This window comes from Phocoena sinus, chromosome 3 (genome assembly GCF_008692025.1).
Source record: "Phocoena sinus isolate mPhoSin1 chromosome 3, mPhoSin1.pri, whole genome shotgun sequence".
NCBI lineage: Eukaryota > Metazoa > Chordata > Mammalia > Artiodactyla > Phocoenidae > Phocoena > Phocoena sinus.
This window is the reverse complement of record NC_045765.1, coordinates 23,347,748-23,369,957: the sequence shown is the minus strand read 5'-3', so window position 1 is coordinate 23,369,957 and position 22,210 is coordinate 23,347,748. Positions and strand designations below refer to the sequence as shown.

At 37.3% G+C, this 22,210-nt stretch overlaps 1 protein-coding gene across 3 annotated transcripts in view; it reads left to right on the top strand.

The window, feature by feature from the left end:
* CPEB4 (cytoplasmic polyadenylation element binding protein 4) overlaps positions 1 to 22,210 on the top strand; it is a 64,717-nt gene that overhangs the window by 6,950 nt on the left and 35,557 nt on the right. For all 3 annotated transcript variants that reach the window (XM_032625572.1, XM_032625571.1, XM_032625570.1), the window contains exon 2: positions 12,899 to 12,980. In XM_032625572.1, coding sequence (XP_032481463.1) covers positions 12,899 to 12,980 — 82 coding nt within the window. The remainder of the gene's footprint in view (positions 1 to 12,898; positions 12,981 to 22,210) is intronic.

The window sequence follows — 22,210 nt, the reverse complement described above, 5'->3', positions numbered from 1 at the left end:
AAACATTTTCTTTGACTTTGTATTTATCTATATTAGAAGACGGTAAAGTAATTTTTTTTAACTGTAAAGTATGGGTTGGATGGTTCTGGCTCCAGCAGAATTGAAATATTGGAAAAGTTTGAGAAAAGGCTACCAGATGCCATTTTACACCTTTTTGTAGAAAGCCTTTTAACTAGGTTTAATTGCTTTTCTGATGGAATTGAAACTTGGGCAGGGTAGTTTTTTGATTATTTTTTGATGTGTCTTCAGGGAAGCCATGGAATATCGTCAACACACTGTTCCAACATCTTTCAGGAAAAACCTGGTTATTGCAAGCCTAGTGAACGTGCTTGTTGCTAGTTGCAACTAGAAAGATGTTATTTAGTTCATGAGTTTATGCTTTTGAGAATAATTTTTGTTGGTGTTCATGAGAAAGAATTGGAAAAGTAGTCTTAAAGTTAACATATGCCTATTTTGAATTTTACAGTCTAAATCTATTTTCCTTACGACTTTTTTGCTCTTTCTATTAAGGAAAATAAGCTTGAGGTTCCATTATCACATTTTTTCAGCACTATATTTTACCTCAGTTTTTGGTCCCATTACAGATGAGATAATATATTTCTCTTCAAGGCAGGGAGCTTGTAACATGAGCATTCATTTTAATTTTTCCTGACAAAAGTCATTTTGTATTTAATTGTTCAAACAAAATTGTTCTTGAGGAAATTAAAGTATATTTTTACCATGATAAATTTATAGCAGTGTAGAATTTTTTACTTCAAAGTTAGCGTAGATTCTCATCATATCATATAATATTGGAACAGAAGGCGTTACACTTTCAGGTTTTCAGAAAATTCTCAATAGAAAGATAAAGGATCTATATAGATCCTATTTTTAATCAATTTCTGAAGCTGACACTTGGATAATTACTGAGAAAGGCTATTGTGTGAAGCCAAAAATGTAGTAGACTGAAGCACAGACCCTGGATCCAAACAGACTTAAGTTTGATCTGAACTCTAGTTAGCTGTGTGACCTTGAGCAAGTCACTTAAATTTGAGAACACAGACCTAGCAGTGAAGGGTTATTCTAAGGTACTTTAAATATGTGGCCGTATTAGGTAGCTTACATTTTTTTGTTTAAAATAAAATTAAAATCTCTAATATTGAGTAAAATCAGGAAATTAAAATAACTACAAAAAGCTTGGGTATCTATGAAAGATTTTGAGCAGTCCTTAGTTTTGCTTATCTTATCATATATGCTCCACTTCTCAGAGTACTACTTTTAAATAAGCTAGATGCAACCCAGGACAGATAAAACATTTAGCAGAATTATCAGCTTTCTTGAAGAGAAGTTTTAATAATTGTTTATATACCTAAACATTTATTAGCATTGGCAACCTGCATCTTTCAGTAGTTTGAAAGATTTTGCCTATTTTTAAGAAATTTAGAACATTTGATTGTTTTTGTATACATTAAAGGAGACTACTTTTTTTTAACATCTTTATTGGAGTATAATTGCTTTACAATGGTGTGTTAGTCTCTGCTTTATAACAAAGTGAATCAGCTATACATATACATATATCCGCATATCTCCTCTCTCTTGCGTCTCCCTCCCACCCTCCCTATCCCACCCATCTAGGTGGTCACAGAGCACCAAGCTGATCTCCCTGTGCTACGCGGCTGCTTCCCTCTAGCTATCTGTTTTACATTTGGCAGTATATATAAGTATATATAAGTCTCACTTCATCCCAGCTTACCCTTCCCCCTCCCTGTGTCCTCAAGTCCATTCTCTACGTCTGTGTCTTTATTCCTGTCCTGCCCCTAGGTTCTTCAGAACCAATTTTTTTGTTTTTTTTTTTTTAGGTTCCATATATGTGTTAGCATACGGTATTTGTTTTTCTCTTTCTGACTTACTTCACTCTGTATGACAGACTCTAGGTCCATCCACCTCACTACAAATAACTCAATTTCATTTCTTTTTATGGCTGAGTAATATTCCATTGTATATATGTGCCACATCTTCTTTATCCCTTCATCTGTCGATGGACCCTTAGAAGGAGACTGTACTTTAATGAAGAATTTATGATTTTGTTCATTAAAAGACAGGAAAAGGTGCCATAGATTTGAATTGAATATATTTTAGCTTTTATCCTGGAATTAAGTTCTGTTTTTTATATTTTAATTAATTTATTTAGCATATATTTATTGAGTACCTGCTATGTTATGGACTAGGCATAGGTAGATATCTCATAAAAATTGTTTTGATTTGATTCATAATGTATTTCTGACCTGTGCGAATCTTTGAATGATACTGAACATGCATTTTTTATCATTGTAAACAAATTAGCAACTAGCCCAATAGTTATATTTCATTTTAATCCATGAGCTGTTTAAACTTCAAGGCAAACTAACAGGTTCAACTTTAGGTATAACAGAAACAGTGTGTAAATGACAGTTCCAAATATTCTATTAATGGTCACATTTATAAATATACACCTGTACACAACATGCGCTTTTTTAAGTTCTGTGACAAAATGGTACTACAAAAGGCAAACTTTAGCCTGTGGGTCACAGAATTTAGGTCTCATTACATGTCAAGGAAAAAAACTCCATCAGTCACTTACAGGTCCTCCCTCATGTTTGCAAACTGAATTTTTAAAGTTTAAAGTCTTAAGCTGAAGAAGTACTTTTCATATTGTAGAGTATTTAGATTGGGCAATTTCTATTTGCTGCATATTTACCAGATATATCCCAGTCATTGCTTTCTTTTAGCTCTAAAATAAATTATAGTTAATTCCTCAGTATTATACACTTTAAAGCCATATTTATATTTAAATGTTATGAACATACTTTTAATAATAGTTTTCCCCGGTGTTTTTGAGGAATGCATCTGGTGCTAGTCAGTAAAATAACTGCTGTAGCCTTACTGTCTCTAAGAACCTTAAAAAGAACCAAACAATGTAAGAACAGTTGCTACTCAGAAAAACCTCCTAATTATCATATGGAAGTCAGATCTGAGTTTCAACGATGGCTCTGCCACTTACTAGCTGTGTGACCTAAGGCAAGCTCCTCAACTTTCCTGATCCTTCATTTTCACATTTCTTTTGTCCAGTGTTTTTGAAGTAAAATGAAATATGCCTAATATTTGGCTTCCAAAAGATTCTGTTGGTATAAGAAAGTCATCAAATAGAAATATTAATTCAAAATTTTGCAAATAGCACAGATTCTTAAAAGGTGAAAACCATTGTGTAACTGGTGTATGGTAATTTGAGTTTAACTCTAAAGAAGAATTTTATAATAAACTCAGTGTACTTAATAGTGGGAGTCAGGGGCTTCCCTGGTGGCGCAGTGGTTGAGAGTCCGCCTGCCGATGCAGGGGACACGGGTTCGTGCCCCGGTCTGGGAGGATCCCACATGCCGCGGAGCGGCTGGGCCCGTGAGCCATGGCCGCTGAGCCTGCGCGTCCGGAGCCTGTGCTCCGCAACGGGAGAGGCCACAACAGTGAGAGGCCCGCGTAACGCATAAAAAAAAAAAAAAAAAAAAAAAAAAAATAGTGGGAGTCAGCCCAGATGATGCTCCCATTTTCTTGAACATTGCTGGAAAATTTAGTGACCAACTGTTTTTTTTGTTTGTTTGTTTGTTTCCTCTTTGGATAAAGTTTATCCCCCCAAGTCTTTTTCATTTCTTATTTTGGAAAAGTTTAAACATATTCAATAATAGACAGAGTAGTGTATAGCAAATTCCCATGTACATACATGTCACCTGGCTTCCAACAATGATCAGCTCCTGGACAGTCCTCTTTCATCCATCTTCCTGACTGTCTCTTCCTGCTTTCATGTTATTTTGAAGCATTTCCCAGGTATTGTATCATTTCATCTGTAAATGGTTTAGTATGTGTCTCTAAAAGATAGTCTTTTTTTCCCGTCTTAAAAACATACAAAAATATCTTCTAGTTGTTTTTTTAAAGAAAGATAGTGAGAAATTGAAGCAAGGCCCACATTTCTGTTGTACCTGCTCAGCCTGTTTCACCGCTCAACCTGATGCTAATCTCTAAAGAAACCACTCTTGGCCGCATCTCCCTTCTAGGTCAAGAAGGGTGCTGGTGGTCACATGGCCGTCAAAAAAAAAAAAAAAAAAAAAAAAGAGATCCAACAAGACACCAAAACATCAGCTGATGACCACAAATTTGGGAGGAGATTGTTCAGTTTTCCTCTCTTCATTACAGCCTTCTCCTGGGTTCAGGCTTCTGTGGACTTGGGGGAAGGATCTCCAAAAGGAGAGAGAACAGGACAGGACTGAGAGCGTTTTGGTTGTGTTTTTGTTTGTTAATGTGTTTTTGTTTTTCCGAAGGGAAATTTAAAGGTTTGGGGTCTTTTGCAGGCCTTTGGACTGCATCACATTTTTTTTCATCTCTTGCTGTTTTTCAACCCACAAATGTTTGATGCTTTCAATGGACTGTGTGCTAGGAGTACATGACCAAGGCAGACATGCTCGTCCTCGTGAACTGTACAGTCTGGTGACCTCTTGCTCTGTGCCTGCGTGTTGAGAAGTGCCTTCTGATCCGGAGACTGGCGAACTAAGGATGTGGCGGGGGGAGCTGTGTGGGCCCAGAGGCCGACACTGGGCACAGGCTGCCTTTTGACGTTGCTGTCAAGGCTCATGAAAGAGAAGAGACATTATGGATGTTATGGGTTATAGGATACAAGCCTCAGTTTAAGAATAAAGATTGTGTATTTGGGTGACCATTCTCTCTGCTGACTCCGGACCCTGATCGGGCCCAGCAGATGTATAGCAGAGGACTGCTGACTGCCAGTAAGCAGCCAAAGATAGAGGAATGGCCAGAGGGTCTAAATGACTTCATTCCTTAGGGCCTAGTTTTAGTAGCTCTTCCCACTTTCCTGAACTAATGACCTCTTGCCCCGAATAGCTTATTAGGTAGGAAATATCTTTTTTTCCCCTTTTTTGTTTCTCTATGAAAATGAGCTATAGGAAATAGCACAGAACAGCTGAATTATTCAGATACAAACAATACCTAATTTAATATGTTAGTTTCGGGCTCTTTTCCATTTCACCAGAGAGAGAAGGGGCAGAGGGAATGTTTATTGAGAGGATCTCCTAGCTGGCGGGCGTGGTGCGGACCTTGTCTCATTTCTCCGCATCCCAGTTTTATAAGGGAGGTGGGATCCTTATTTTCATGATGAAATCAAGGTTCAGAGACAATGCAGAGTCAAGATCAGTTGTCTTCTAAGTGGTGATTTACACGCAGGTCTTGGACTAGATTTTAATTATTTCCCTCTGCCAGGCAAGGTGAAAATGAACAAATAGTTAACAAGAGGAAGGGGTCTATTGATTTAGGACCTGACTAATCAAGTCTAGAATGCCAAGTTGTGTGTTTAATACAGTCAAGTGGTGACAAGAAATATTTACCACTTTAAGGATTTCTAATGGTGAACTTGAATGTGGTTTATTTAGTGAAGGTGGGATAAAAGAAAATTTTCTCAAAGGCTTTCTGGAGAGATCAGATTCATCAGTTCATGTGGAAGAAAATGGAGCTATTGATCCAGTCAGGGTAATACTCCAAAGACATTGATTCATTTTGTTATAGTTTATTATTCTATTAGGAAGCACTTGGTAGCCCAAGATCTGGAAGACTCTGCCTCATTATAAAGCGGTCCTAATGAGAAAGCACTGACTGAAGAGGGATCCTGCTAAGAAATATGAGATGCTATTAAATGTGGTTTCTCCTACTTCAGGTAATTACCTCTTTCACTTTAACCTCTGACACTTGTTCTCTGCATTCAGACCCTGTATACAGTGAAGGATTTCATACCTTGCAGGTGTTGATAGATTGGAATTTCTAGGTCATGACAAAGCTCATTTAAATGGACCACTTTTCTGAGCTTCTGCTCTGAAGTCAGACTCCACCACTTACTTCGTGACTTTGAGGGCAAGTAGTTAACTTCTCAGAACTCGTTTGCCTAAAATGGGGGTGATAATTGTATCCACTTTACATGATGGTTGTGAGGAACTAATGTGCATAAATCATACATCATTCATCTGAGACACAACACAGAGCCAGGAGGGACATGTTAGCCACTTTAATGATGATGGTAACGATGATGAGGTACTTACTGGATGCTCCACAGTTGCTACAGTCTGTGGCTGTGGAGGTGAGTGGAGCTCGCAGTCCAGTGGCAGAGGGGGTGGGTAGCTCTAACAGAACTTGTCAATATCATGTGGGCTGTCAGCGTTCTAGGGGGATGTGGGGAAAAAGGGACTTGTGCCTGCACAGGGATGGAAGGGTCATCTGGTAGTGGAATCTTGAAAGCTGACTATATTGCCAACCTTTGGTATCTGTGGCCTTAAATACTTCATCCAAGAAAAATATTTACATTTTGGCAAATTTTGGATTAAAACTCCCAGAGTTACCTTTGATTAATTATGGGCTGTGCTGGCATCTCAGGCTTCCTATTTATTTTGGCAGCTGATACACTGGCATAGACTTTGCCTTTCAAACCAAAATATTTTCCTTTCCCTTCTTCACCAGGGAAAGTTTAAGCCGGAAAGAGAAACTTCCATAAGCTGATACAGATACCTAGCAGTCTGAGAAGTGATGCTCACAGTAATGTATGTCTTTATAGGAAGGCAATGAGTAAAGGGAGTAGCTGAATTTTGGCTTTGGTTCTTAATAATGTGGGCACGTTCAATTAAGTACATTTTGTGTTTTAGACCAGTTCTAGTAATGCTAAAACATACTAACTCAAGTATAAGAAGACAGGAACAATTAATGGAGTGGTCAAGGTGGTGGTTCTGTTGAAACTGAACTGAATTGTAATCTTTTATCCAATTTATGCATCTTAGAGCTTGGAAGAGAGGGCTTTGATTTGGGTTTTGAGAGCAAAGCCCTTTCTCTTCATAAGGAAACCTTAGAATGGTTGATGTAGAATATTTAAGCTGGACTGCATCACAGCTGTCAACAGAATGTAAGCTACAACTCACACCCCCAAGTATCTAATGAAGTTAACCTGTGGAATGGAATTGCTTAACTCAGTGGTTCTCAAAATGTGGTCCCTGTCTTCACTTGGAAACTTGTTAGAAATGTGAATTCTTGGACCTACTGAATGAGAAACTTGGCGGGTTGACCCGGTAGTCTATGTTTTGACAGGACCTCCAGATGATTCTGATATACTCTTAAGTATGAGAAACACTGGCTTACATTATCCATCTGGATTTTTTTTTAAAAGCTACAAAAATGATAATTTTGGTTTGTGGCATAATTGCAATCTGGTTGTTCATCCTGATTGTAATGGACCCAACAGGTTCACGTCCTTTTTGTGGCTACTCTGGGATGTTATAAAAAGACATGTCATCAGTTCTTTGCTGACATAGGTCTTCCTATTTTGCTGTGGCAGTCAGGATTATTCAGGTGTATATTAAAAGGACAGTTCCTGCTGTTTGAAATACTAATTTGTTTTGTCAGAAGGTTATTTTTATCAACTTTGATTTTCATAGTGGCTTGTGTGGTTTTTCCTTTAGAAATTGTCCTGTGAAGTAGAGATGACAGAAACTGAAACCAACAAGTTACAATTCAATATATTAAATACAATTAATTTTTACAAAATAAGAAGAGGTCTACACATTGTAATCAAGTTTGCTTTGCTGAGCCTTGAAAATAATTGGTGGTCTTTTATTTTCATTCATGGTTATTAAGCTCACATGTTCTAGAGTCAGAAGGCCTGGGTTCAGATTCTGCCTTCTCCATTACCTGATGTTGGTAAAGTTACTTAATCATGCTAAACTTCACTTTTTTCATCTGTGAAATGGAATAATAACTTAACACTTAATTGTATAGGATTTTTGTGAGGAATAAATGAGAATATGCATGTAAAGCATTAGAGCTTGTTAAACGGTAGCTGCTGGTACTATTATTATTGCTATTACTACCACTTCTGCTCCTGTGGTTGGCCGTAGTTAACCTAGAGATGCATTTGTGTTAGGTCTTTAATTTGTGGACCACATCTATCTGTCATCTCAACAGGAAGAAGGAAGATAAAGCTTCTTTATCTCTTCTTATGTTTTTAGTATCTCTGACATTATCCTATATTACTCTTATACTAATTTTTGTTCTTTCTTTCATTTATTGAGTTATATTTGAGTGCCTAATGTTTGCCAGGTACTAGCCAGCACATTCCTGCCCCTAGGACCCTTATGGCAGACAGAGTATCTCATTTATTCTAATATATATCTTAACTAGTGTGGTCTTTTGCCATGACCATTACTTTACCCAAGGCAGCCCATTTGCTTTGGAGTGAAACTTGGGCTTGCATCCTGACTAAGCTGCTGAACTAGGTAGGCAGTAACCTGTCTGTGCTGTAAACTGTGGATTTTCTCTAGTCTTAGTTTTTGTCATTAAAATGAGAATAATAGGGCTTCCCTGGTGGCACAGTGGTTGAGAGTCTGCCTGCCAATGCAGGGGACATGGGTTCGTGCCCCGGTCCGGGAAGATCCCACATGCCGTGGAGCGGCTGGGCCCGTGAGGCATGGCCGCTGAGCCTGTGCATCCGGAGCCTGTGCTCCGCAATGGGAAAGGCCACGACAGTGAGAGGCCCACATACCGCAAAAAAAAAAAAAAAAAAAAAAAAGAGAATAATACAATCTAACTTAAAAGGAGGTTTGAACATTAATTAAGACGGTATTTAAAGAGTACCTAGAATAATGTCAGGTACTCAGTAGATGCTCAGTAAAGGGTAGCTCTGCTTTTCTGCTTTTTATTTCTGTAGTCTGCCAAGAGAAACTGGCAGCAGTGGGTTGAAGCAGATGAGTGTTTTTTTGTTTTACAATAGAGTCTTTGAACTTTTATTGGAAATCAGGACATCCCCCTTCAATAAATTGTTTTAAGTAAGTTTTTTGGAAAATGCTTCTTATTTTGCATTATGTTTAGCATAATGAAAACGCAGTGACTGTCCTTTTAAGACTATAAAAGTTCATTTTATTATTAATTAGTCATTGATCCCCCCACCTTTTTGTGGGCAAGAAGTGATAAACTTTGATCAGTCATTCTTGTTCACATCTTTGATTCCTTCCATACCCACCATAATTTAAACTGCAAATCTTGAAAGAGCACAGACTATCTTAGGATATCGAAAAGCTAAAATACAAGTGTATTTTGTTTGTGGGAAAGGAATATCAGAGATCTAATCAAACTCTTTCCTTTTTTGGATCAGGAAAAGGGTCTAGAGGATGAAAATGCCAAGCTCACATGACACTGCTGGCTTCCTAGTGCCTAATGCTCGGTTCCACTGATTTAGGCTGATGTTCATATTTTGATAATCAGCTCAAGTTCAATCAAGAAGAGCTGTCACTTAACAAGGTTTCTATTTTATAGTTAGTTTACTTTCTGGGAAATGGATTCTAGAAAATAGGTAAGTGGTTTTGATATTTGGCTCAATTAGCAAGCCAGAAAGGAAAAATCAAAGGATGAAATATAGAAATCAAAGCACTCTTGACTTGTCACTTTGGTTCTTGGGCAAGAAAACCAACATTGTTTGTGCTTGGGTTTATTTGTGTCTGTATTTGGGTTTATTCCTTGGGTTTATTTGTGTCTGTACCCCTCCACCTACTTCTTAATGACACAGACATTTACATTTTGGTCCTTTTTGTAAAATTAGATACTTAAAATAGACAGAAAAAAGTCAGTGAGGGAGTAATCAAGAATGATAAACTTTGGACCCTCTCTGAGAACAGAATGTTTACTTGACAAAATATGTGGCTTGAAACTCTGAATTACCATAGCATCATAAGAAACAAAGTGTTATACAAATGTAAAGTAGTTTATAATAATTGTAATTGCGAATAAGGTTGGATCGTGGGAGGAGTACATATTAGACCAGGGTTGGCAAAAATGTGGTGCTTGTGCCATTGGGTCTGTATCTTGCACTTACAAGTGTCTGTTGAGACACTGTTTTCTTCTAATTCCATTCAGAGCCTGAAAATTCTTCTCAACACATTGCATCTGAGAGTCAGTACCAGTTGATCAGAGTTTGTGTATTGGTATTTATTTAGCATCCTTGTATTAAATCGTGACAAATGAAAGGAAAGCTAGTATAAGTGTAAAAAGGATAGAGGGCTTTTTGTTTGTTTGTTTTTTAATCCCACAAAGCATTACTGAAAATTTAAATATTCATTTAGGATTTTAGTTCTAATGTACCAATTAGAAGTCAGTGGTTATTTTAGCAAAAATCTTTATATTCTAGGCAATAGGCTGGGGGGGCGGTATGAAGTGGCTTCGCTAAATTATAGGTGAAAAGGAGGCTTCTTTACTTACTGGATGGAAACAGCTGTCATAAAACAAACAAAAACACTGTATAATATTCTTTATCGACTGATTCTCTTGGGTGCTCTTGTCATTCAGTGATTGGCAAAATGCAAGTTCTGGAAGTTCACAGGTTGCTTACTACTTTAGTTGCATTAAAAAAAAAAAAAAAAGGCTGAGGTCTCCTCTTCCATCTCTCCCCACCACCATTACATTTTGACCCAGAAAACCCCCTACAACTCTACAGCCGGAAAGGGGATGTATAAAAACAAACCTCAAGATAAGGAAATAGGAGAAAAGAAATATTTCCAACATTTAAAATAAATTACTTGAAGGAATTCATTCATTCCTCAGTTGAGGAAACATACGCAGTCTTTCTAAGCTGCCAGGCCCTGTGTGAGGCACAGTGATACGGATACGTGGAACAAGGCTTCTCAACCTGTTTCACATCATGGCACGCATAGAAAATGATAATATAGAAATAGAAATCATCTGCCAGGGAGTTCCTGCCACATCATGCCCTCTGGGCAGTCCTGTGGGTTGAGGAGATGATATCTTGGCACACCCATCACCCTTTGGGAGTTACAAACATTGGGAACTTTTGATGTAAGACATACTTCCTACCCTTGGGAAACTGACAGAGAACATAGGCAAGGGAACAGACACTGAGCATTAGTGTCTCCAAGACTGGTTTTGTTGTGGAGAAGAGATAGTGGCTGGCCTGATTTTGAGTGTGGTGCATAGATTGTTGGAGGGAGGACAAATCCAGCTACTGCAGAAAGAGATAGCGGAATTTTGTCTTAACTTGTTTCTCCAGTTATGCCTCAAATCCACTTGGCTTCCGAAAGAATGTGCAATAAAGTTTTGATTTAATTCAGGGCTTGAGATGAGGAAGGATAAAAACAGAAGAGTTTTTCCTTTTTGTGAACACTAACCTTAGAAATTCTCATTCTGGCCACCTGTCCTCCTGCCTCTCTATGGACCGTATTGAGAAGATGAGGACAATGAGGAAAGGATCAGGAGGAAAAGTGGGAAAGATATTCTGCAAGAGCCATACCAGTTTGGAGCCGAAGAGCATGTTAAGGCATCTGCTCCCCTCCCATCTTCATCCCCCACCACCCCCGGGAAAAAAACCTGTAATGCTCTCTACTTTAAATATGGATTATATCCCAGTGTAACTGCCCTTGGACCCCTCAGGTTGCAGAAGTTAAAAAAAAAAATGTTTGTATCCTAAAACAATTCAGTGAATATTACTGGATATCTGTGTGGTGGGTGGGGTCAGGAGGGGTGGTCCCTATTTCATGGAAGGATAATAATAGTACAGGGTGAGTAGTGTTATGGAAGGACAAAGGAGAAATGTCAGGATGATCAAAAGGACTACTTTTGCCCTATCAACCTTAAAGTTCTAGAGAAGCTGGAAGGTGGAAAAGTGAGATCCCAACAAGTGTGGAAAAAAAATAAGGGATAAAATGAGGCGAATCCTTTTACAAAGCCAAAGCTTTGAGTTAAGAAGTAATGAGAGAGGGCTTCCCTGGTGGTGCAGTGGTTGAGAGTCCGCCTGCCGATGCAGGGGACACGGGTTCATGCCCTGGTCCGGGAAGATCGCACACGCCGCGGAGCGGCTGGGCCCGTGAGCCATGGCCGCTGAGCCTGCACGTCCGGAGCCTGTGCTCCACAATGGGAGAGGCCACAACAGTGAGAGGCCCGCGTACCGCCAAAAAAAAAAGTAATGAGAGAGAAAATGTAATAAAGAGGGCTTTGGAAAAAACCTCCTTTTCTTTAATACCCTTGCTGTGGTCTTTATATGTGTTAATGTGTTTATTTATTCTTAAGGTGGGTCAGAAACATGTATTACTTCTTCCCTTCAGTATTTAATTTGAAAACTTTTTCATCTACTTTTCACTGTCAAGCTAAACTTTAATTTTAGTTATCTCTAGTACTTTTTGTCCTGAAGAATGCCCCAGCAGTTGGGGTGGTTGTATATTTTCAGATTCCTCACCCACTCACGAAGTGCATTTTGTTAAGCCGAGGTTTAGACCAGCAGTGTTCTCCACACCCTGTCTTTCCTTTAATGGCAGAAAAATCAAGAATACTTTGCACATACTTGCACAAGAATACTTTGTAAGACCACTTGGTGGTCTTACAGACATTTGATGATTATTTTCAGATCTTGGCTTATAAGTAAATGTAGCTATTCTGAATAGCACATGTAGATGCCACCTTAGTAGATTACTGCCAGAGCAAGTTTGGGAAGCTTTGCCACATGACTGCAATCTTAAGTGACAGAGAAAGATTATGAATTCTATTTTTACATTTATTTAATATTCTTAACCATATGAAAATTAGTTTGTTTTTGCTTTGTTCATGAAAGTTATGCTTTTATTGAAATTATTATTAGAAATCAAATCAATCTTTGCTGAGCCCTGGGTACCTAACTTTTGTGGTTTTGGTGTTTTGGAAGTGTTAAAAATAAAATGTAGTAATAATGTGCCTTATACAGAGAGGGAGGAAAATTGCCACTTTTTGATGTGTCCCATCAAATACAGCTTATTATCCTCTTTTATAATTAAATGCTGTCTTAAAAGTGGTTTGTGGCTGTTTGTGTTTACAGGATCGTCCCAGGACTTTTGACATGCACTCACTGGAGAGTTCACTCATTGACATAATGAGAGCTGAAAATGATTCGATTAAAGGTAATTTTCCAAATGTAACTATTTGATTTTAGTAAATAGTTTAAAATGTGTATTATCTATGTAACATGATGAGCAATATGGCAAATATTATAGATTCATATTTTATATCCAGTCAGTTCCATCAATTTTATACATGTACGTCTTTTTGTTCAAAAACAAACATTTTATGCGCATCCGCTGTAAGCCCTTCACAATACCAATTAAGGGAACTACCTACAAGAGTAGGGAGGGCAGTTAGCTGGAAAGATGGGAACCATACTCCTAATTTTTTTTTTTTTTATCTCTCAGGCAAAACCTGCTAAGTGCCGCAAAACCTTTATGTCTGTTCACCAATGACAGTGCCTATACACTAGGAAGAGTTCAAATGTTGATAGATTTTTTGGCCTAGTTTCATGTTTTTTAAAATGGCCAACAGTTTCAAAGTTAAAATGAAGCTTTGTAGTTCTTGAAATACTTCTTCTGTATTATGTTAAAAAAAATAGTGCTATTCCCACTTGGATTCTGGTCTCAATTCTTTTACCCTGAATAAGATATTACAGTTTGACTAGCCCTCAATTCCTTCATCTTTAATAGGGGACTTAGAACCATTCTTATGGTAAGGGACTTAATAATGGGGAGCTTTAAAAATACAGGTGCCTGGACCCCATCCCAAGTGTGGGGTGGGGCTTATGATATTTTTTAGTGTCTCACGTGATGTTCATGTGTAGCCAGAGTTGAGAATGAGCAGATTAGATGTTCTCTAAGGGCCATTCTAGCTCTGATTTTGTGAAAACTACCCCACAAAATAAAATATTTTTCTGCAAAAAAATCTCGTTTTACTAGACTGAAGAGTTTATTTATTTATTTTTTAAAGACATTTGGGTTGTTTGATATATTTGGTCCTGTCACAAGTTGTTTGTTTGTTCGCTCATTCATTCATTGATTCATTAATTCATCCAATGTTTCTGAGCCTGCTTTGTGCCAACACAGCTTTGTGCTGGGATCAAAGGTGGCAAAGAGCCTGTGACTTCAAGTGGTAACCAGCTTGGCCTAGTTTTCCTTTGAGTTTGGTTTATCATATTACTGATGCAGTAAAACTATTTTTCAGCAAACCTATAACAATAAATTTTTTTATGAGGAATTTTTTTGAGGTCTGGAGAGATGAAAAATAATATGTGAAAAAATATGTGTCCATCTGATGAACTAACTTTGAAGTGGGATTGTTTTGAAGGGCTTGACTGAATTCCTCAGGGAATTCTGATGGCCTGTAATCTGATTGCATACTTTGTTTCTGAGGAAAGAGATCTCTCAGAATTGGCTTTTTTTTTTTTTGGTCACTTCTTAGCATTCTGACTTTGGCTAGTCCTTCAGCCTCTTCGAACCTTTGTTTTCCCATCAGAAAAATTAGGAGAGTCTAAGGCTCTGTCTAGCACCAGAAAAACTGCACACTTTAAAATAAAGGAGCTAAAGGAGAAATCTGAGTAGTCTATGAATTATACAGTCTCACTTTCCTGGTTTTGTACTATAGTTATGTAAGATGTTCTCAGTTGAGGACACTGGAAAAAGGGTACACAGAATCTCTCTGTACTACTCTTTGTAACTTGATGTGAATGTATGATTGTTTCAGAATTAAAAGTTAAGTACAGAAAAAGTTTCTAAAGGACACTTTTTTTCCTTAATTGATTTCCTCAGCAACTTTTTTTTTTTGAGAGCCTCTTCTCTTATGTACTAGATAATAGGGATAATAATTAGAACTCATTTTCATGATAAGTACCTATGTCTTTTATCAGAGAAAACAGTTTACAAATGGCAGCAGTATAAACACTTTATTATGTGATGCTTCTAAGAAGTAAGCTTCTAACTAGTGTTTATGTAAGAGTTTGCACACAGTATTCTAATAGGATTAACAACATTTCCTTGGTTTATCGGATACAGTGAGGACAACTCAGGTTTAATTTTTCTTCTAGTTTGCTAAGTGGCTCATTGTGTAAACTTCTGCCTTTATTCTATATTCCCTTTTAAATTTATTCTTACCAATTTTTACCTAAATTAGGTTTCTTTAGGCTGATTCTGTAGAGATAATTAAAAGTTAAGTCTGGTGACAGAAAAAATTAACTGATTGACCTAACGTGGGAACACAAACGTTTTGTGAAATTATGTCATAAAAGAGGAAGTGTGGCATGATGGAAAGACCATGGGTCTTGCAGTCACATAGACCTGGATTTAAATTGCCATTCTGGGGCTCCCCTGGTGGCGCAGTGGTTGAGAGTCCACCTGCCGATGCTGGGGACGCGGGTTCATGCCCCTGTCCGGGAGGATCCCACGTGCCACGGAGCGGCTGGGCCCGTGAGCCATGGCCACTGAGTCTGCGCAACCGGAGCCTGTGCTCCGCAACGGGAGAGGCCACAACAGTGAGAGGCCCGCGTACCGCAAAAAAAAAAAAAAAAAATATATATATATATATATATATAAATTGCCATTCTGCCACTACAGTCTTGTGGTAGTTATGAGAATTAAATGATATCATGTGTCTATAAAATACAGCATACTGTCAGTTCATTGAGAAGACACTCAATAAATGGTATCGAGTATTACTAAACATCTATTAAGTCTGTTTTCATGCTTATCAAATGAGAAAACCGGTTTCAATATGAGTGCCAAGGTGACTTAAGCATATTAAATGAACTTTGTGTATTTTTTCCTTCTAAGAGAAGTAAGGAATTCACAGATGAGTTCATGGTCCTAAAATGCCAGACTGCAGTTATGCTTGATTTTTTTTTTTTTAAACCAAGATGATGAACTTTATACCGTTGTAGTCTATCGCAATGCAGTTTTGCTCAGGGGAATACTTTATTTCTTGTCAAACTCTCTGCTGATTTAGATAGCTATTTTAGGAAAACTATGTTTGATTTTAACAGTGGTTCTATTGTGAAATTTTGTTTAAAGGTGATAATAAAAGCTGAATATCTTTAAAAAATCTAACACATTGTCCTTTTAAAGTAAGTATATAAAACTGCCTGTCCATTTTGAAAATGAATAAATAGCCTCTTCATGGGCTCTGCTTCCTTAGAAACAGATAAAACAGAAAATGGGCATTATTTCTATGAGACTAGTATAGAATAATATGCCTTTCAAAAAATTAATTTGAAAATTGTTTTAAAAAAACTATCATATGGAGGCAGGTTTTATATTTGGGTTAGTTTTATCTTAAAAATAACTGTAAAATATATCATGAATGACTTCATTTATTTACTTATTTATTTTTGTTGTTGTTTTTCATTTATTTTTATTTTCATTTGCAATTCCTCATAGATATGTCATTTGTGTGTATGTGTTTAAATAATGAAGCCTAAAATTGATACAAGACCTGTCAATTGAATGAAGTCGTTAAGGCTGTATTATTTATTTAAATTAAAAAAAAGAAACCCCAAATTGAATTTGCCTTTTCCTTTTGGGAAAAAAGAAAAAAATCTCCCTTAATGAAGTGGGTTTAAAATTTTATTTTATTTTTGCCATCAACAGACAAGATGTTAATATGCCTAGGAACTTTCAAATATAATTTTTGAGTTTATTTTTTATGAATATGCTGTTGATTCCAGTTGGCTTGTTTAGCAACCTTTTTTTTTTAAAGAAATGTGCAAACAGAATAGCCAGCCTTCATTTCATAATTTATATATATATATTTTTACAGTTCATTTAAAAATAGTTTTTCTAAGAATTTTAAGGCTACTGTCATTTTCTCCATGTACAGAGGTTTACCTCTTGGAGAAGAAAAGGGTCTTCCCTCTGCCTTATCTCCATGTCCTTTCACTGATCAGCTGGCATGTCTGTATGTAGTATTTTTATCCACGAAATTATGTACTGCCTTCTCCATAACTAACACCAGTGACAGTCTGTAGCACTTCTTCCCCAGAGAACGATTTCATTTTCCTCACTGCACACCCAGTCTTACAAGCTAAGAGCCCGCTCTGTAGACTAATTTTTGAATTTTGATCTCTGAGATGGCAGCTTGTGCATTGCTACTATAATTATTAGGCTTATCAAGTATTTTCTTCACCTGGACAGGAAAATCTTTTACTATTGTAGATGCTGAGATGATTATTTGGGAAGTATTGTGTCTTACTGTTACTTATGTTTTTTCCTGCCTGTGAAATTGCTACTTACTGTTTAGAAATGGAGCAGCATGAAATAGATTAAAAACACGTGCGAGTGCATCCGTTTTCAGCCCTTATGAAGCATAGTTTGGACACAGTGAAATAAAGATTCATGAAGTGGTATTACATTCAGTGTACAGTAGGAGAAACCTCTAAAAATTAAGGAGACTTTTAAAATGTTCTTTCCTGTATGTGAAGGGAATAAAGGAATATATGTATAAACCAAGAAGCAGTAGTTCATGGAATGGAAGCAGAGGGAGACAGCACTGGAATAAAGAGACAAAAACGAGTATTTGAAAATTATCAGATGTCAGAGTAGAACAATTCAGAGTTTCATAGTAGTGGTTGAGTGTTTTAAATCATATATATGAAAACAATTTAATATCCAGTTTGCTTCATTTCACTAGAAAGCCAAATGAGACAGCAAAATTATTGAGAGAACAAAGGCAATCTGTAAATTGTCAAAACATTATATAGTTGTTCTTCAGATATTAATTAACTAAATTATGAATCAGAATATCATTTTATTTTTCCTCAGAATACTGTGAAATTAGAGTCTTCCACTCTTCATATTGTTATAGGAAGTATCTTGCTTCCAGTTTTTGGAAGGGGAAGCTCAGCATATCTACCCCAGTCCCTCTGAGTTTCAGGCATTTTAAATACTTAATTTGCATGTGGGCAATGATGATTGCATTCAGAAATGCAAATTGTTTAAAGCGCCAGTCTTTTACATATTCCCGTTGTGCCCGAGAAACCTATTGCATATGTCATTCAAGTAAGTAGTGGGAGTGTGTTAGACCTTACTGCCTCACTTGCCTCATGCATTAATTTAATAAGAACTTATTTTAAGAGCTGGACCTACTCCAAAAATGCTATGCATTTAATTCCAGACTGCTGAAGGTACCGTGACCTTGCATTTTAAAATACTTCTGAGATTTTTTTTTTCCTTATCTACACATTAAATTAGGGGCCCTCTCCAAACTATTTTTCATGGCTGTGAATTTGTTTGAAACAAATGCTTCAACGAGTGGGCAAGTGATGATTCCATCTGTGCCTCTTTTCTTTGCTGCTAAGCAGAACCATTTATAATAATCTCTAGAAGAAAATCATGAAACTCAGTTGAAAGTTTAGTACACAAAGCCAGTTTTGTTAATTTTCTATAAGATTTTTTATGTCACTGCGGGAGAGAGTGACTGTTGGGATAATTATTTAAATTCTATATCTTTACAGTAGGGGAAGGAATAAAGTTAGTGCTGCTTTAAAAAGATATCATAAAAAGCAGAAAACCTTAAATTTTCCTTCGATGCACAATTGTTTTAATATTCCTATACTCCAAATTGCAGTCACTTAGCTCAGTATTTTCAAGAACAGATGTTGTATACCGATACAGATGTTTTGAACAGATACTGTATACTGACTTTGTGTACACCGAGATAGCTCTGGAAACCTTCCGTGAGAGTTGCTGACAATAGGACTAAATTTAATATCATTCAGTTATAAATCTGAGTTTCAGAGTAAATACAGTTCTAGAAAATGAAAGGGACTTTTACCGAATAAGTTCTGTTTCTGTAATATTATTTAAATGATTTATTTGAAATAGTTGTGGGGAGATGTAATCTCTTACAGTATTTAACCGTTTCCTATTTAAATCAGTTTGCCTGTGGCAATTTGAGGAGAGACAACTAGGCACTGCTCTGCACCCCACTCCCCAGTCACCTTTTTAAAGGATTAGATGGACGTTTTTCTTCAAGGGATATTTAATGGGCCATGATACAAAGTACCATAAAGAAGACACGGATAAAGCAAAACGGCTAAATTTTACTTGGATTCATAATCAGATTTCTCCTTCTTAACAAATTACCATTATGTGGTATCAAACGTCTTCTGGTGAATTGGGGGATCTTTAAATATTACAAGTGTTGAAGATTCAGAGTCTTCCAGGCAGCAGCCCTGCAAACCTGGCTGGAGCCTTCCTGAAGTCGGCTGGTTCTTTCTTGCTCTGCTTGGGTGATACCAAGTAATTCAAAGCAGCATAGCAGGGGAGTGGCTGCGGTCTCTGGGGAGCAGAAAATTGCCTTACGCCTAGAAGCTTCATGAGTAATGGAGTAAGGCACACAGCAAAGAATACAGTCCATAAACGTGGCTACAGTTGAACCTCGCGTGTGGCTATTAGAAGTGAGGTGGTTTCCTCTCCTTCCCCACTCTCCCTTTCCTGACTGCTGAAATGGAACATCCTAAACATTCTTTCTCTTTTGCTTGACTTAGTTGTGCCGTAGGATGGGACCTGGGCTTCTGTGTTGAGGTAACTTCCTTTGTGAGGAAGAAGGGGGCAAAGTGGTGGGGCGTGATTTTCTGTGTATTACTGGTGCAGGGTGTATTCGTAATTCGGACCCACTGTCTCCTTTTTGATTTACTGTTGGTCAGGATTTTTCTGATTCCTCAGAGCACAGTGCAGGCAGAGTTTACAGAGGTGTCGGTTTCAAACTGTGTGACTATACTTTTCCACGTTGAGGATTGCTGTTGTTTTTTGTTTTGTTTTATTTTGTTTTAAATTTTTCAAGGGGAGGAGGGGAAAGGGCAATGCCTGGGAGGACAAAATGTGATGTTTGTGAACACGGATGTGCTCATAGCCTTGGATTGAAGTCTTCCTTACTCTAGGCTCCGAAGTGAAACCAACTTGGTTCATACTAAATGCTCCTGGGCCTTGGCCAGATCCTCATCTGCCCGATTTTTTATATAATATGTACTGGTAAGTACAAAGTAGTGATCCTCTGTCCTCTGCCCTCCATGTGTTTGTGATAGAATATCGACCCGTGTTCTTATTTGTTCCGAAAATCATACGAGCAGTTGTCACAAAGGGGGAATTTGTCGTATGTCATCGGTGATGGGGGCCCATAATTACTCAAGCAGTCCCTTATCTTAATCCTGAACATTGAGCACAGAGAGTCTTGAGCGCAGGAAAACTGAGTAGGTATCTTAAAACATTGTTGCAACTCTGCTTTTACCTGGGTGAGAGATGAGGGTAAAGGGGGGCAGAGGGGAAAATGACAGTAAACTTTTTATGTTATTAGAAGGTTGGAGAGCCTAACGATTTCTTTCAAAGGTGCTTTTAACTCACTAACTTTTTTTTTTTTTTCTTTACAACTGTATTAAGGCTCACGTACTTTATGGCTGTTGTAACTTGATTTTGTTAGACTCACATTCAGGGCAGGGATTGGCGAAGGAATAAACTATATGTGACAGTTAACACTTAGAAGTACCAAATCAAAAAACAAGCAGCAGTCAGGTAGCAAATTAGTGAGTGCTTTTCTGTGATCTTGTACATTTTCACACTAAGTACTGTGTACAGCTTAGTAAGTATAGATATTACCGTGTGTACAGACAAAAATATTTTCCATTCAGAAATGAAATCTGAATAAATTCAAGTAGTAAGGTTTTCAGATTTTGTCAGCAGTTTGTCAGTGTCAAATGTTAGGGACCTCCCTACCGTGTAGAAAAGTAGAAGGAGGTCCAGAACATTTATAGAGATACGTTTTGTTCATGCACCATGTCCAAATTAATAATATATTGTACCTTTTGATAGTGTCACTTATTATTTTTCTGTTTTTTCCTCCTATATTATAAAATTCTGTAGAGAGGTGACTTGCTGTTTCATTTCCTGACAGCTACTAGAACAGTCCTATATGCTAATAATCTGCATAAGGAAAGCCCTTTTGATTATGGAGTAAATACAATGGTGAGTTGTCTGTGAAGGTCTTAATACTTTCTTTAATCCTGTTATACAATCCTGGAATATGTTATTTGCTGACTTTAATGGCGTGGAAGCAATGCCACCTGATTCTTAGCTGTCATAAAAATATGCAAGATTCTCTTTGCATTCAATTTAACAACAGGAAGCAGAATAGTTGCACAATTGTGCCACAAAATTATTTCTTCCTGACAGGCATGGAATTTCTACCTGAATATTGTAGGCAGTTGATTCACTTAGCAGCTGTGTATACCTGATTTGTGAATTTCTTTATTCACTACTCCTTAGTTTTTTCCCCTCATGTTGCCACTGTCCTCATTACCTAAGTTACAGGAGGGCAAAGAGAAAAAACTTGATGCATTTGTTGCTGTTCAACAGTAAAAATTTGCAAAAGGAATACCTTTTAGCTAGTTTTAAACTAGTTACTACTTTTCAAATCAGATATGGAGATGGCTAGGCTGCCTCTGGGCTTCATTATCTTGTCCGATAGACTTGAGTCTGAATTCAGTCCCACACTAGCACACTCTGTTCTAAAAGCAAGGCTTTGTTTTATTCTGGGTATTACCTGGTAACCAGTCAATTAAGAACATTAGTGGAATTCCGAAGGGAAAGCAGTTCCATAATCTCTTTGGAATCCAACTGGGCTGATGCCAGTTGTTATGCATTGGGAAGAGAAGGAGGAATCAACCAATTAGAGGACCCTTTTTTAATTTTTGAGAAACCAGCACTAAAGTGCAGGTCTTCATTCTGAAGAGCAGCCATAAGTAATTAGTGTTAATTAGTATAAAGAATCTAAAAAAGAAAAAAAGTCTAACTTCTACTGGCTGTAGTATTCCAAATAATAAATGTCTGGCATGGTTAATTAAATGGAGATATTTAAATTGGCCACTTGATCTCTTTATTGTAAAAGATCAGAAGTTGTTAGCTTATAATAGACTTTCCCAAATTGTTAGAAATAAAGAGAAGCATTTAGGAGTGTATTAAGACCTGGTTTTGCCATTAACAGTTACATGGCTTAAGTCAGTCACTTCCCGCTAGATCCTGGTTTCTCTACCTGCAGGAGGAAATGGAGGGATTGAATTTAGTGATCTTTAAGTTGCTATCAGCAATTCCACGCAGTCTCTCTGGCATGGTATTTCTCAGTGACAAAGTTGAAGGTTTTTATAGTTGAATGACTGAAAGTATCATGGATTTCATGTGAGTTGGGGTGTGGCAGCATTTAATATTGAGTAGCTTGTAAGAAGGGATATAACCAGAAATCAATCAAATTTATTCAGTTGAGTGAAGGCTTTGTTTCTAGACTGTATTTTTTCTTTTTGAGATAGGCCTAAAAATACTATGTCAAGGAA